This window comes from Argiope bruennichi, chromosome 2 (assembly GCF_947563725.1).
Source record: "Argiope bruennichi chromosome 2, qqArgBrue1.1, whole genome shotgun sequence".
Classification (NCBI taxonomy): domain Eukaryota; kingdom Metazoa; phylum Arthropoda; class Arachnida; order Araneae; family Araneidae; genus Argiope; species Argiope bruennichi.
The window spans coordinates 29,159,648-29,173,514 of NC_079152.1; the positions used below are offsets into that span (position 1 = coordinate 29,159,648).

Consider the following 13,867-nt stretch of genomic DNA (forward strand, 5'->3'; position numbering starts at 1 on the left):
GTGAATACAAAATTATATATAGAAATTTTAAATAATTATTTTCTTTTTATTTTTAGTTTCATTAAGTGACCTTAAAAATTTAACCGGAAGTAAGTTGTAAACTCTTATACTAAAAGTGAAATAATTCGAAAAACTTTAAGAATGTTAATTTATTTTCATTTTCTAGTTTCACTTAGTGCACTTCCTAGTCTCTCTACACGTAAGTATATTCTATTTTAATTGAAAATTTATAACTCCTCATTTTTTATGATAATGTTGGTTATTTTTGTTTCAAATATCATGATTTATATAGATAATTTTTTTTCTATTTTCTTTATACATAACTAAGATTCTTATTCCTAATTTATTTTATGGTTAATTTATTTATGGTTTTCCTTGTCATATACGGCATAAGAAATTTTCTTTTGGCACTTATACAAAAATAAAAAAATAATACTTTTGCAGATTTAGGAATTAAGAATTTTTAGTATATTATTGCATGGAAATAAAATTTTTTGTCCTTTAAAATTGCAGTTGGAGGCTTAGGAGGAGGACGTAAGTATATTTTCAATTTTATTGAAACTGTGTGTAAACAATGAAAATTGTATTTCTACTTATATTATATGTTTCTAAAATTAAAAGTTGATGAATGCGTATGGGAGAGGGATAAAATGAATACTCTCCTCGATTTTCTTCTATTTTTATTATACTACTCTATTAAAAAACTTTTAGATACTTTCCATACTGAGATTAAAATGTGTGTAAATTTTGTTTTAACAATATTCATTGGAAAATTTTGCATGTTATTTTTTTTACATTTCAGTTGGAGGCTTACCCGGACTAGGAGGAGCACGTGAGTATTTTTATTATCATAAAAAATTAATAAGTATTTTTAATAAGCATAATACTATGCTTGATTGCCATGGGCATTTACCACTTCACTTTGCTAAAAGATTATTCAATTAATTTCTTATTTGGTTCTTTTGATACTTCGCAATGAGGGTCAAATGCTCACAAATTTTGCTTAAATAATTCTTCTGCTAAATTCTTAAATGTTTGCAACTATCAAATTTCAGTTGGTGGTTTACCCGGTCTAAAAGGGGGTCGTGAGAAATTTTAGTATTGTAAAATATATCTTTAAGTTTTCTTTTTTTACATTAAGCATTATTCTATGCCGGATTGTCCTGCGCCTTTGCCACGGCACTTTGTTAAAAGAATATTTCATTTTTTTCGATATTTCCCAATGAGGGCCACCTGTCTACAAACTTTGTTTAAATAAGCTTCTGAATTTTTTTTTCATTATTTGTAACTGTTAAATTTCAGTTCGAGGCATACACGGTCTAGTTGGAGGAGGCATGCATTTCTATTATTGCAAAAAATCCCTAAGTAATTTTTTTTACTAAGCATAATCCTATGGTGAATTGCCTGCGCCTTGTCATGCGCCTTTGCCCATACTTCTTTGTTAAAAAATATTTATTTAATTTTTTTGTTATATCGTAATGAAGGCTACATGTCTACAAATTTTGTTTAAACAATGCTTCTGCAATTTTTAAATTTCAGTTGGAGGCTTACCAGGTCTAGGAAGAAAACGTGAGTATGTTATGATTATGAAAACTTCTTAAATATTTTTTGAGGGAAGAACATTATATTATATAAACTTTTTTTTCCTTATTAGTTGGAGCTCTTCCTGGTCTAGGTCGTAAGTAGTTTTTTTGTGATTGTCAAGCATATAATAATTCCCAACCCAAGAAAACATAATTCAAATGAAAATTTTAAAATAATATTTCATTTCAATTTGAGAGTTGAATGTCTAAAAAAAAGACATTAGTAATATTATAATGAAGGAAAAATGAATTTTTGAATTTAAATAGTTGAAATTTACAATTACATTTAGATGATTTAATGTGACTAAAATGCTTTTTTTTGTTTAAGTGTGTTTCATATGGAGATTTTTCTTATTTGGTTCTTTAACAAAGGAATTCATTAATTTAAAATGAGTACTCCCTATATCAAATAATAACTCGCTTTAAAATGCTTTAATAAATTCCATTATTCCCCGTCCCACTTATATTTTACATTTTATTTCCAGTGAGAAAATCCTCTAACCATTCTGAAAATAAGGCCCATCTGGTTTAATTTAAATCTGGTATTTTTAAAGAAATACTTTGATTTTCAGTGCTAACTTTTATTTCTTTGTAATTCCTCTTTTTTGTTGGAAGTCGTCCCACACTGACTGGACGTTAGGGATTTTTATTTGAATTATATACTTTTCTGTAATTTTAAAAACTTTAATTCCATATCAAATGACCATATATTTTATTCTAACCGCAGTTTTTCTTTATTTAAATCGAAAAATGCCAAATATCACTGATTGTACTACTTCCTTTTTTGTAAATAAAATTATTAATTTCCTGTGTTCAATGTTTTTACAAAATGATTTTCTCTTTTACTTTTAAAAACAAAAGTTCACACAAAAATTAAAACCAACACTTCTCGAAAGCTTAAGTATTTTCTTGGGTTAGTATCGAATAATTCGAAATTAATTCGATTTTTAGAACTAATTAGACTTTCTTTTAAATATGATAAATAAATTTCTCAATTGTTTATGTAAGTGATTTTGAGAATTTCCTTGGATGTTATGATTACTTTTTTTTTACTTAAAAATGTGATGTTTAAATGCCATCGTGCTTATCATTTGTTAAAAGATTTCACTATTTGAATACTAAAGAAAGCTTTTTTTAGCATTAATTTAAACATATCAATTTATTAATAAAAAGTGAAAATAGATTTTTCACTTTTTAGAAATTTTTGTTTCCTAGTGCGAGCTAAGTCAAAACTTGCAAAAATGCTTTGGTTAATTGGATTATACCTGATATTTTAAAATATTTTTGAAAAATGTGTTTTCGAAATTAGTTTCATTTTGGACTGCACTTCTTTTGTGAGTATAATAATTATTTATTTTTGAAATAATGCTAATGATAAATAATTTTTCTCTCTTCATTTCAGTTCGGGGTATTCCTGATTTAGGAGGAGGCCGTGAGTATTTAATTAATTCAAATATTTAGTTTTCTTTATAATGAGAAACCCTAAGTTTTATGAATGGTTATAAATTTACTTTTACATTTATTTGGAGGTTTTCCAGATTTAGGAGAAGGTCGTAAGTATTTTTTATTCTAAATTAAAAACATTAAACTTTCCGTCTGAAAAAATATTACGTGATTGAAATACTTAAAAAATTTATATTTTGTTTCATTTCGGGGACTTTCCGGAAAAGGAGGGAGATATGAATGTTTTAAGATTGAAAATATTAAATATTTCTTCTGAAAAGTATGTCACTTAAATATTTTCTAACTTAGTGTATTATTTCAGCTTCGAAGCAAAAATAATTATTCAACTTAATATTTGAGAAATAATCACATAATATAAATGCTTACAATCTCAATATTTTGTTTCAGTTGGAGACCTTCCTGGTTTAGGAGGAGGACGTGAGTATTTTTATTTTCTTTATAAGCAATGATTTTTTTGAAAATTTATTGTAAGATTTCGAAGCTTATATTCTGTATACTTACTCTATTTCAGTTGGCGGACTTCCTGGTCTAGGCGGGGGACGTGAGTATTTTTATTCTTCATTATTAAAGATAATTTTTTTTTTCTGAAAATTTATCGTGCGAATTGGAAATTTACATTCAGTATACTCTATTTCAGCTGGCGGACGTGAGTATTTTTATTCTTCCTTATAAACGATTATTTTTTTTCTGAAAACTTATTGTATGATTTGGAAGCTTACATTCAGCATACATACTATATTTCAGTTGGAGGCGGTTTAGGAGGCGGACGTGAGTATTTTTATTCTTCATTATAAACAATTATTTTTTTGAAAATTTATTGCGCGATTTGGAAGCTTACATTCAGTATACTTACTCTATTTCAGTTGGCGGACTTCCTGGTCTAGGAGACGGACGTGAGTATTTTTATTCTTCCTTATAAGCGATGATTTTTTTTCTGAAAACTTATTGTATGATTTGAAAGTTTACATTTAGTATACTCTATTTCAGTTGGAGACGGTCTAGGAGGCGGACGTGAGTATTTTTATTCTTCTTTTTAAACAATTTTTTTTTTTTTTTTGAAAATTCGTTGTAAGATTTGGAAGCTTACATTCAGTATACTAACTCTATTTCAGTTGGCGGACTTTCTGGTCTAGGAGGAGGCCGTGAGTATTTTTATTCTTCATTATAAATGATAATTTTTTTCTCCTGAAAACTTATTGTATGATTTGAAAATTTACATTCAGTATACTCTATTTCAGTTGGAGGCGGTCTAGGAGGCGGACGTGAGTATTTTTATTCTTCTATATAAACAATTATTTTTTCTGAAAATTTGTTGTAAGATTTGGAAGCTTACATTCAGTATACTTACTCTATTTCAGTTGGTGGACTTCCTGGTCTAGGAGGGGGACGTGAGTATTTTTATTCTTCATTATAAACGATAATTTTTTTTCTAAAAACTTATCGTATGATTTGGAAGCTTACATTCAGTATACTTACTGTATTTCAGTTGGCGGACTTTCTGGTCTAGGAGGGGGACGTGAGTATTTTTATTCTTCATTATAAACGATAATTTTTTTCTGAAAATTTATTGTGCGATTTGGAAGTTTACATTCTGTATACTCTATTTCAGTTGGCGGACTTCCTAATCTAGGAGGCGGACGTGAGTATTTTTATTCGTCCTTATAAACGATGATTTTTTTTCTGAAAACTTATTGTATGATTTGAAAATTTACATTCAGTATACTTCATTTTAGTTGGAGGCGGTCTAGAAGGCGGACGTGAGTATTTTTATTATTGAATTATATTGAAATTTTTTAAAGAGAATATCCTGTGACATGCATTCTTACAAATTTTAAATGCTCTTTCAGTTGGACGTCTTTCTGATTTAGGAGGAAGAGGTGAGTAACTAATTTATTTAAGAAAAAATTCTTCAGCTTTTAAATAAAATAGTTTGATATCTGAAAGAGTATTATTCATTGAAATCCGCTTTTTTTATAGTTGGAGGTCTTACTGATTTATTAGGGAATTGTAAGTGTTTTTAATATTATCTTAAATTTTTACCTATGATGTGTATTCTAGTAATAAATCCATATTTTAAAATTTATTCCATGTTAACGTATCCTAACTCGGCTTTAAAATGATACGCTCATTTTATTAAGCAATCTGTCTTTTAACCCTGTTAAACAATTTCTAATGTAAATCTCCAGACAGAAGAAAATTTCACCAATCATTATATATTTATATATAGATGAATCATTTTTTTAAAAATTTAATTTTGAAAACTGATTAACATTTCTTATTTTTAACTTGCAGTTTCATTAAATGACCTACCAAATCTCTCGAACAGTAAGTAAAGATATTTTTATGTGATAAAGATGTTTCGATATTTCAAATTTTTGACTCTACTTCTCAAAATCTGAATCTTAATTATTATTATTGTTTGTTTTTCTTTTAGTTTCGTCGGCTGAGCTTGCAAATTTAACAGGAAGTAAGTGATTGAAATTTAGTTGATATATGTGGCTTCTCGTTTACTTGCAAGAAAATGTAACTCTCAACAATTGTATTAAGTTTCAGATGTTATTACATTTTTTTTATCAGTCTCAGTTCCTTTGGAAGATCTTCCAGATCGTATAGATTATAACAATTTTTCTTATTAATATGATTTGAAATTACAAAATCAATGGGATAGATCAATAGGTACAATAATTATAATTAAAAAAAATAGATTCAGTGTCTCTTTCGAATTTAACGGATGGTAAGTTTCTCAAGATTTAACAAAAACGAAATTCTATTCATTTTATAGAAATATAAACTTTTCAGGTATCTTTCACTTTCGGTTTGAGAGGGAGTATAACTAACTCAGATTTTTTAAAACTTTAAACGGAACCTAAAGCATTAAAAAGCAACAATATTTCGGGACAAAGGTTAAAAATTCTTTCGCTTTCTTTTTTCAGTTTCTTTGGAAGACCTTCCAGATCTTTCAAATAGTAAGTAATCTTTTCATTTGTATTGCTCAATATAATTTATTTAATAGCTAAAAGCGAAGCTAAGAAATGCATTTTTATTTTCAGTATCATCGGTTGAACTTCTTTCAAATTTAACAGGAAGTGAGTATTGAATATTATAATTCAGGACGAAAGAATTCTCTAATTTTGGAGAAAATGAACTTATTTATGTTCAACTTTATTATTTAACATACTTACATTCATTATACTTGCTTTTCTTTAGTTTCAGTGAGTGAACTTCCAGATCTTTCAGAAAGTAAGTTCATTTTATTTTTATGACATGTGGTGATATTTGTGCATCAATTATTTATATGTTATTAATTATACCTTTTTTAATTTTTAATTTGTGTTTCATTTTTTTGGCTGTGCATTTCTGCCTGATTCTGAGTTATAACTCAATGAATAAGTTTTTCCTTCGCATTCCTGTTTGAAAATAGAAATCTCTATCTTAATAAGCTTTCTATAGATCTTTTATCTAATCTCTGCGTTACCGCTTCAAATTAATTATCGGTCTAATTTTTCTTAACGTCTCGTATATAATATGGAATGTTTTATGATTGTTTTCGTAGCATAATTTGAGACTTCTTTAATTTCCGATATTTGATGATGTTTTACCATACACATAGCCTGCTGTATTTTTGAATAGTTGTACGCTCTAAAATATAGGAATAAGGAGATGAACAGACTGAACAAGAGCATTCCATGTGTCAAAACTTCAAAAGCGGGACATATACCGTTAAAAATGTTGGTGCAATAACCAACCTGGAATAGAGTATCTTCGTACTTACTTGGATAGCTTCTTCTTCTAGTACGCGAGAAGCTCTATATTTCACCCTCCATGATGTTAAAAAATATAACTGTGAAGAGATCCTAAATGATCGTGCTGCCATAGCCATTGAAAAATATGGATGATATACCCTCTTTAAGAGCGTCGAATCTTAAACAAACGCAGAATCTTCTATCATAAATAAGTGTAAGTGCAATACCTAGCTACCTCATCATTTACATGTAGCTACGGACACAGAGTATCTTCATACTTATATGGAAAATTTTTTACTATTATATTCGTCATGTTCTTTAATAAAATACTTGTGGAACAGAGTATCTTCATACTTATATGGAAATTTTTTTACTGTTATATTCGTTATGTTCTTTATTACAATATTTGTGGAACAGAGTATCTTCATACTTATATGGATAATTTTTTACTCTTATGTTCGTTATGTTCTTTATTACAATACTTGTGGAACAGAGTATCTTCATACTTATATGGATAATTTTTTACTCTTATATTTGTTATGTTCGTTATTACAATACTTGTGGAACAGAGTATCTTCATACTTATATGGATAATTTTTTACTCTTATACTCGTTATGTTCTTTAGAACAATACTTGTTATGTAAGAAAGAGATAACTGCAACGAGACTAATGCGGTAAACTAAATGATCCTATTACCATTGATAACTATAGAATATGAATCTCTTTTTAAGAGTGTCTCAAACGACGAACTTTCAAAAGTACAGTATTTTCTATCAAAAGTGTTAGGGCAATAATCAGCCACTCTACCATTTATACGTTGCTTAACAAAAGAAGTATATTTTCATACTTTTTTTTATAGTTTTTTATTCTTGCACTCAGCCGGCGTCCTGGCTTAGGGGTAGCACGTGTTTCACGTGATCTGGGATCCCGGTTTCGAGTCCTGGTTCGGACATTGTTGTTCTTCTGTGTTCTATCTGTGAGGTGTGTGAATGTGCCCCCTCCTTCCTATAGAAAGGGTTATGCAAGCAAATATGACGCATGAAGTAGTTAAGTCGCACTTTTGGCCTTAGTTGGCGCTACTGCAAAAAAAAAAAAAAAAAAAAAAAAAAAAAAGAGGCGGTCAGTCGGCTTAAATTGCTGACAGATAGCTAGCTATTAGCGGGCTTATAAAGTGCCATAAGTGACAACACAACAACAATTTTCTTTTGCTCCGAGATGTTCTCTGTTACAACTTCTGTAGTCTTAGTTAGAAACCATAGTAAAAAAAAATCCATCTAATGGTATAAACTAAATGATCTAATCACCAGCATGGTGTTGTAAATTAAACAAAATAAAGCACTATTAAAAGCGTCTCTTAATGTCTCAGAAGGTCAGGGCTCATGAAACCGTTAATTCACTACAACACTATCATAGTGCCGGCAAGAAAGCAACGACCATTTTTACGCATGATGAACCTCGTATTTGAGGTATTTCCTTGGTAGAGTTTATTTATATTTGGTAATTGCTAAAAATACATTGAATTAGTTTTATAAGTCTATTATTTAAAAGTAATTTATCTTTTATTTAAATTCCATGACCAGGCATCAAAAGAATTAAAAGCAATAATAAAAAAGGCATCTAAATTAGCTCTCGACAGAATTTGAAATCAAGAATCGATTCGATGACGTAAAGTAATTTCTACATTGAGTAATCAAACTGAAATATTTTTGAAGCAAATATTTGGAATCTTAAGTTTTAAGATTAAGGAATTCTTTTTTTCAAACAAAAAATTATAATAGTCTGTTTTTAGTATGCACTTCCAAAGATTTGAAAGAAGAAGGGTTTTTTTTCTATTACTTAGCACATATAATGGATTTTTTGCCCTGTGTTTATTTTCTATATAAACTTAAAATTTTTAAATAAGTCCTTCAATGATTTTTTTTTATTAATCGAAATGAATCGATCAGACATATTTCATATTTAGACGCTCTTGATTCTACTGAGCATTAGATATTACTAATTTCTTTCAATATATCTTCTCAAATCATTACAAGTTGCTCTGATATGAAGATTGCAATTGATTTAATGATCCATTCGTGGTTTTGCTTTCATAGGTACTTATTTACATATGTATGGCTCAATCTTTGAGAAGCATTAAATATTGAGAAGCATTCAAGAAGCAAAAAAAATTAATTTTGTACAAAAATTATAAACTCTACTTTGATCTTATCTTTCAAATAAGGATTCAATAATTGAAGTTTTGTTTCCCTTTTTATTGCCTTTTTTTTATTTAAGTTGGAATCCTACCCAATTTACCTGGTTGTAAGGATATTACTTTTTAAAATTATAAATAGAGACTTCTAGATGATATTTTGCACCTTAAAAGATTTCTTTTGCTTAAGTTTTGAAAAATTAACATAAAAATAATATTAAATTTAAGGAGTTTTTATTCTACAAGATATTTTTTTTATTGCAGTCGGAAACCTGCCTGGTTTAGGGGGACGACGTAAGTACTCCAGTATAAATAAAAATCATTAATGTTTCTTCTCAGAATGTACACGGTGGTTATAATTTTAAGTGACCCTATTCAGTGACCCTCTACTCGTTCTACCCATCGGATTTTGATGAAACTTGGTATACACATTATATGGACAATGGGGAAAATATTTCTGCAATAAAAGATAGTTCAAATTTCGGCCACCAGAGGGCACCTTTTAAAAATATATTATACAGATTAATGATATCTATAAAGAGACATGCAGCCACAGCCCGAAAATCATTCTGCGTGCCTTTGCCATTCTTAATCATGCTTCTATAGAAGGAAGGTCAAGTTTTACTGGTAAAACTGGGTTATCAAAAGGGCATTATTTTTAATGATTTTGACTGATTTCTTATCCTGCTTTAGACCGCACAATTCTCCCTGGTAATCAAAATTTAAACTATTTTTTATTGCAGGAGTGTTTTTCCGATGGTCCCTATAACGTATATACCAAGTTTCCTCAAATTCCGACGTGTAGTGTGAGTCTTAGAGGGGTTTAAATAGGGTCAGTTTAATTAGGACCCCCTTGTATAATGAAATTTAAGCATCAAAACTTTTTTTCCTTCAGTTGAATTTCTTCATAGTTATATTAATAAATATCTAATTAAGTATATTATATTTTTAAATCAGAATGAGTAATGCCATTTAAATGAATTCTTACCATCTTCTTTTCATTTTAGTTGGAGACCTTCCTGGCTTAGGAGGAGGTCGTAAGTATTTAATTAAGTGTACGACACCTTTTAAAATCTTTCTGTGTTAATGTCGTTTAAATGCTTACAATCTTTCTACGATTTTAGTTGGAGATCTTCCTGGTTTAGGAGGAGGGAGTAAGTGTTATTTTTAAATATATTACATTTTTTATCAGTAAAAGTAAAACCATTTAAGTGTATATTTACCATCTTTCTACGATTTCCGTTGGAGGCCTTTCTGGTTTAGGCAGAGGAAGTAATTATATTAAATATACTACAAATTTTTTATTATGATGACTTATATCATTGAAATGCTCTCTTAACTGTCTTTCTCCGATTTCAGTTGGAGGTCTTTCTGGTTTAGGCGGAGGAAGTAAATATATTAAATATACTATAATATTTTATTATGATGACTAATGTCATTGAAATACATACTTACCAGCTTCCTTAGATTTCAGTTGGGGGTCATTCTGGTTTAGGAGGAGGAAGTAAGTATATTAAATATTCTACAATTTTTTTATAATGATGACTAATTTCGTTGATATACATACTTACCAGCTTTCTTCGATTTCAGTTGGAGGCCTTTCTGGTTTAGGCGGAGGAAGTAAGTATATTAAATGTACTACATTTTCTTTTATAATTAGTAATGTAATTGAAATGGTTACTTACCATCTTTCCTCGATTTTATTTGGAAATGTGCCAGGCTTAGATGAGGACGCTGGAATCAAATGTAGTGTTAATTTAAAACAATGAAACTCTTTAACAGGAAACATTATGGCTTAAAAGCTTGTAAAAGTTATTTAGGTTTTGTTGGGTACCTTCCTAGTTTAAATATAGGACTTAATTTTTCTCAGCCTAGCTATTGAGTCTTTCCTTTCATACGATAACATATTATTTCAAGTGGGTCAAACTTTCAACCGCTTTAGACATCTGAGAAAACAATACTTTTTAAATGTTTATTTATTCAGTTTCATTTTACTTGGTGGCCTTTTTACTATAAAATGACAATATAATTACTATTCTTCAATTTAACTATTGAGTGTTTCACCCTAATAAGATATTATTTTGTTTATATTTGTTCAAATTTTGGTGTTTCTAGTTAGAAAATTTAAATACTACTAAAGTAATTAATTTTATCTTGAGATTTTATTTAAATGAGCTTATATATACTTCAACTTTCTATGAAACATAAGTAGCAGTTTTATATAACCACAAAAGAACCTTTTCTGTAATCTTCGGGAAATGGTGTGGACTTTATATTTTTCTTCTTGAGCATGAAGTTTTTGAAAGCTCTTGGAAATCTTCAGATTTGAACTACTCACGTGGACTTCAGTTTTCAAAAAGCTTTTTTTTTCTTATTGATATTTTGCATTTTTTTATCTTATTTTTCTTGCTTACGAAAAAGCCAAATTTATATTAGAATGAAACAGTCAAATTTTCTAAGCATGACATTGGCATGCAAACTTATGAATTTGAACACAATAATATACATTCTTAACGCCTTCAGTTACAGACAACTTTTCCAAATAATATTCTTAAATCGATCTTTTATGAAATTATGATTTTTTTTTATTTAATATTCTTAATGTTTGAACCGGCTTCTTCATAAAACTGTTAGGACTTTTTTGCCGGCATCCTGGCATAAGGGTAGCGCGTCTTCCCCGTGATCTGGACGTCCTGGTTTGGGCATGGTTGTTCTTCTTCTGTTATATCTGTGAGATGTGTGAATGTGCCCTCTTGTAAAAAGGGCTTGTGCAAGCGAATGAGTGATGTGTGAGTAGCAAAATCGTACTCTTGGCTCTAGTTGGCGCTACTATAAGAACAAGAGACACTCCCTCTCCGGCTTAAATCGCTGTCTTCGTAACATCAGGCTTGTCCATGGCAAATGCCATAAGAAACAACAACAATAGAGTTTTATTTCTAAATCTAATTTTTTGAAAGTTACACTGAATTTTATGTTCGCATTTACATAAGTTTTAATATATTTTACATTTGTAGATGATATTTTCTCAAATTCTGATCTTTGGTCGATTTTTCTTACGAAGAAATCTCATAAATCTAATGCCTATTTTTTTTATTCAAATTTGGTATAATAAATTCTCAAATATGTTTGACTTTTCTTAAACTAGAGTAATATATAAGTAGAAGTAGAATAGTAAATAAAATATTAATTTAGAAATATTTTACAGTTGTATTAATGATTCATAATGGGAAAAATTTAAAATTTTGTGCCGCTTATTAGTTAAATCCTAATATTTAAAAAAGTGGATAGAAATACAACATTTTTTTAAATTCAGGAACTAGCTAATTGCAAATTTTTAAGCAAATCATTTCATAAACCTCTAAACCTGAAGATTTTTGTTTTATACCACTTTTTAGTCAACAAAAAGCACTTTTTTTTCAATTAAAAAACTTTTTCCACTTGAATGGTATATTTTGATTTCATAGATGTTTTTTCAAGCATTTTTATGCAAATATTTAAAAAAATTTTTTTTTAATGTTTATAAAAAAAAAACACAGTTTTTTTCTTTATCAACATTTTCAACTGATTTTGGACACATTTATATTACGAATATAAAGACTTAAGTCGTTTTGAATTGCACATTTTTACTTGTGTTCAAAAACTTCGAAAATGAAGATTATATTTACACACACACACACACACACACACACACACACACACACACACACACACACACACACACACACACACACACACACACACACACACACATATATATATATATATATATATATGCTGTGCATTTCTGCTACACAACCACAAGCATAATACGGATGAATGGACTCTATTACTTTACTCTATTTCGAATTTTGTGTTACATTTAACACATATTTCTTTCTTTCTTTTTCTTTTTTTTTGAAGAAGACGAAGAAGGAAGTTTTTGAATTTTAGAATATTCTGTTTTAGTACGCATCATATTATACAATTTTTTCTCTTTTTATTTTAGTTGAACTTAAAATATTTATTATTTATTTTCATTAGTATTCCTTTCACTATGCGATTTATCTTCTGATTAATTCTGTGATTGATTTCAGCTGGAGGCCTAGGAGGAGGACGTAAGTAATTTGTTCAAAAACACTAGATAATTTTTATATACGTATTATACGATTTAAGTTCTGACTAATTTTATGACTGATTATTTCATTTGGAGACTTGGGGGGTGGGGAGAGAGCGTAAGTTATTTTAAAAATAGTCAGGGAAACTGATTTCCTGAAATTTAGCTTAATCATTAAACTATTTTTCCGCTCAAAAAACACTGAATAATTTAAATGATAAAAAACTTTTAATTTTAGTCGGTGACCTTCCAGATATAGGGGGGGGGGGACATAAGTAATTTCTTTAAAAAAGTATTGGTTATCTCTTTATAAAACATTATACGATTTATATTTTGATTAATTTTCTGGTTGATTTCAGTTGGGGGTTTAGGAGGAGGACGTAAGTTATTTTAAGATTAATTAGAAAATTTGATTTTTTAAATTTGATATATTTAAAATTGTGTTGTGTTTCTTCTCAGATAATACTGATAATTTAAAACTCAAAAAACTTAATGTTTCATTTTAGTTGGAGGCCTAACAGATTTAGGAGGAAGACGTAAGTAATTTGTTAAAAAATACTAAATAGTTTTTATATATGCATTATACGATTTAAGTTCTGACTAATTTTATGATTGATTATTTCAGTTGGCGGACTTCCTAGTCTAGGAGGCGGACGTGAGTACTTTAATTCTTCCTTATAAACGATGATTTTTTTTCTGAAACCGTATTGTATGATTTGGAAGCTTACATTCATTATGCATACTCTATTTCAGTTGGAGGCGGTCTAGGAGGCGGACGTGAGTACTTTTATT

General features: G+C 28.8%; 1 protein-coding gene across 1 annotated transcript in view; it reads left to right on the forward strand.

Annotated features, from left to right (window-relative positions):
- LOC129962152 (uncharacterized PE-PGRS family protein PE_PGRS54-like) overlaps positions 1-13,867 on the forward strand; it is a 36,304-nt gene that overhangs the window by 11,052 nt on the left and 11,385 nt on the right. Inside the window, exons 11-42 of the mRNA XM_056075889.1 lie at positions 57-89; positions 167-199; positions 514-534; positions 803-832; positions 1,540-1,569; positions 1,655-1,678; positions 2,986-3,015; positions 3,122-3,136; positions 3,435-3,464; positions 3,559-3,588; positions 4,286-4,309; positions 4,406-4,435; positions 4,534-4,563; positions 4,657-4,686; positions 4,781-4,804; positions 4,895-4,924; positions 5,025-5,054; positions 5,340-5,372; positions 5,482-5,514; positions 5,981-6,013; positions 6,098-6,133; positions 6,255-6,287; positions 9,247-9,276; positions 9,990-10,019; positions 10,107-10,136; positions 10,342-10,371; positions 10,457-10,486; positions 10,573-10,602; positions 13,056-13,076; positions 13,582-13,611; positions 13,701-13,730; positions 13,829-13,852. Coding sequence (XP_055931864.1) covers positions 57-89; positions 167-199; positions 514-534; positions 803-832; positions 1,540-1,569; positions 1,655-1,678; positions 2,986-3,015; positions 3,122-3,136; positions 3,435-3,464; positions 3,559-3,588; positions 4,286-4,309; positions 4,406-4,435; positions 4,534-4,563; positions 4,657-4,686; positions 4,781-4,804; positions 4,895-4,924; positions 5,025-5,054; positions 5,340-5,372; positions 5,482-5,514; positions 5,981-6,013; positions 6,098-6,133; positions 6,255-6,287; positions 9,247-9,276; positions 9,990-10,019; positions 10,107-10,136; positions 10,342-10,371; positions 10,457-10,486; positions 10,573-10,602; positions 13,056-13,076; positions 13,582-13,611; positions 13,701-13,730; positions 13,829-13,852 — 927 coding nt within the window. The remainder of the gene's footprint in view (positions 1-56; positions 90-166; positions 200-513; positions 535-802; positions 833-1,539; positions 1,570-1,654; positions 1,679-2,985; positions 3,016-3,121; positions 3,137-3,434; positions 3,465-3,558; positions 3,589-4,285; positions 4,310-4,405; positions 4,436-4,533; positions 4,564-4,656; positions 4,687-4,780; positions 4,805-4,894; positions 4,925-5,024; positions 5,055-5,339; positions 5,373-5,481; positions 5,515-5,980; positions 6,014-6,097; positions 6,134-6,254; positions 6,288-9,246; positions 9,277-9,989; positions 10,020-10,106; positions 10,137-10,341; positions 10,372-10,456; positions 10,487-10,572; positions 10,603-13,055; positions 13,077-13,581; positions 13,612-13,700; positions 13,731-13,828; positions 13,853-13,867) is intronic.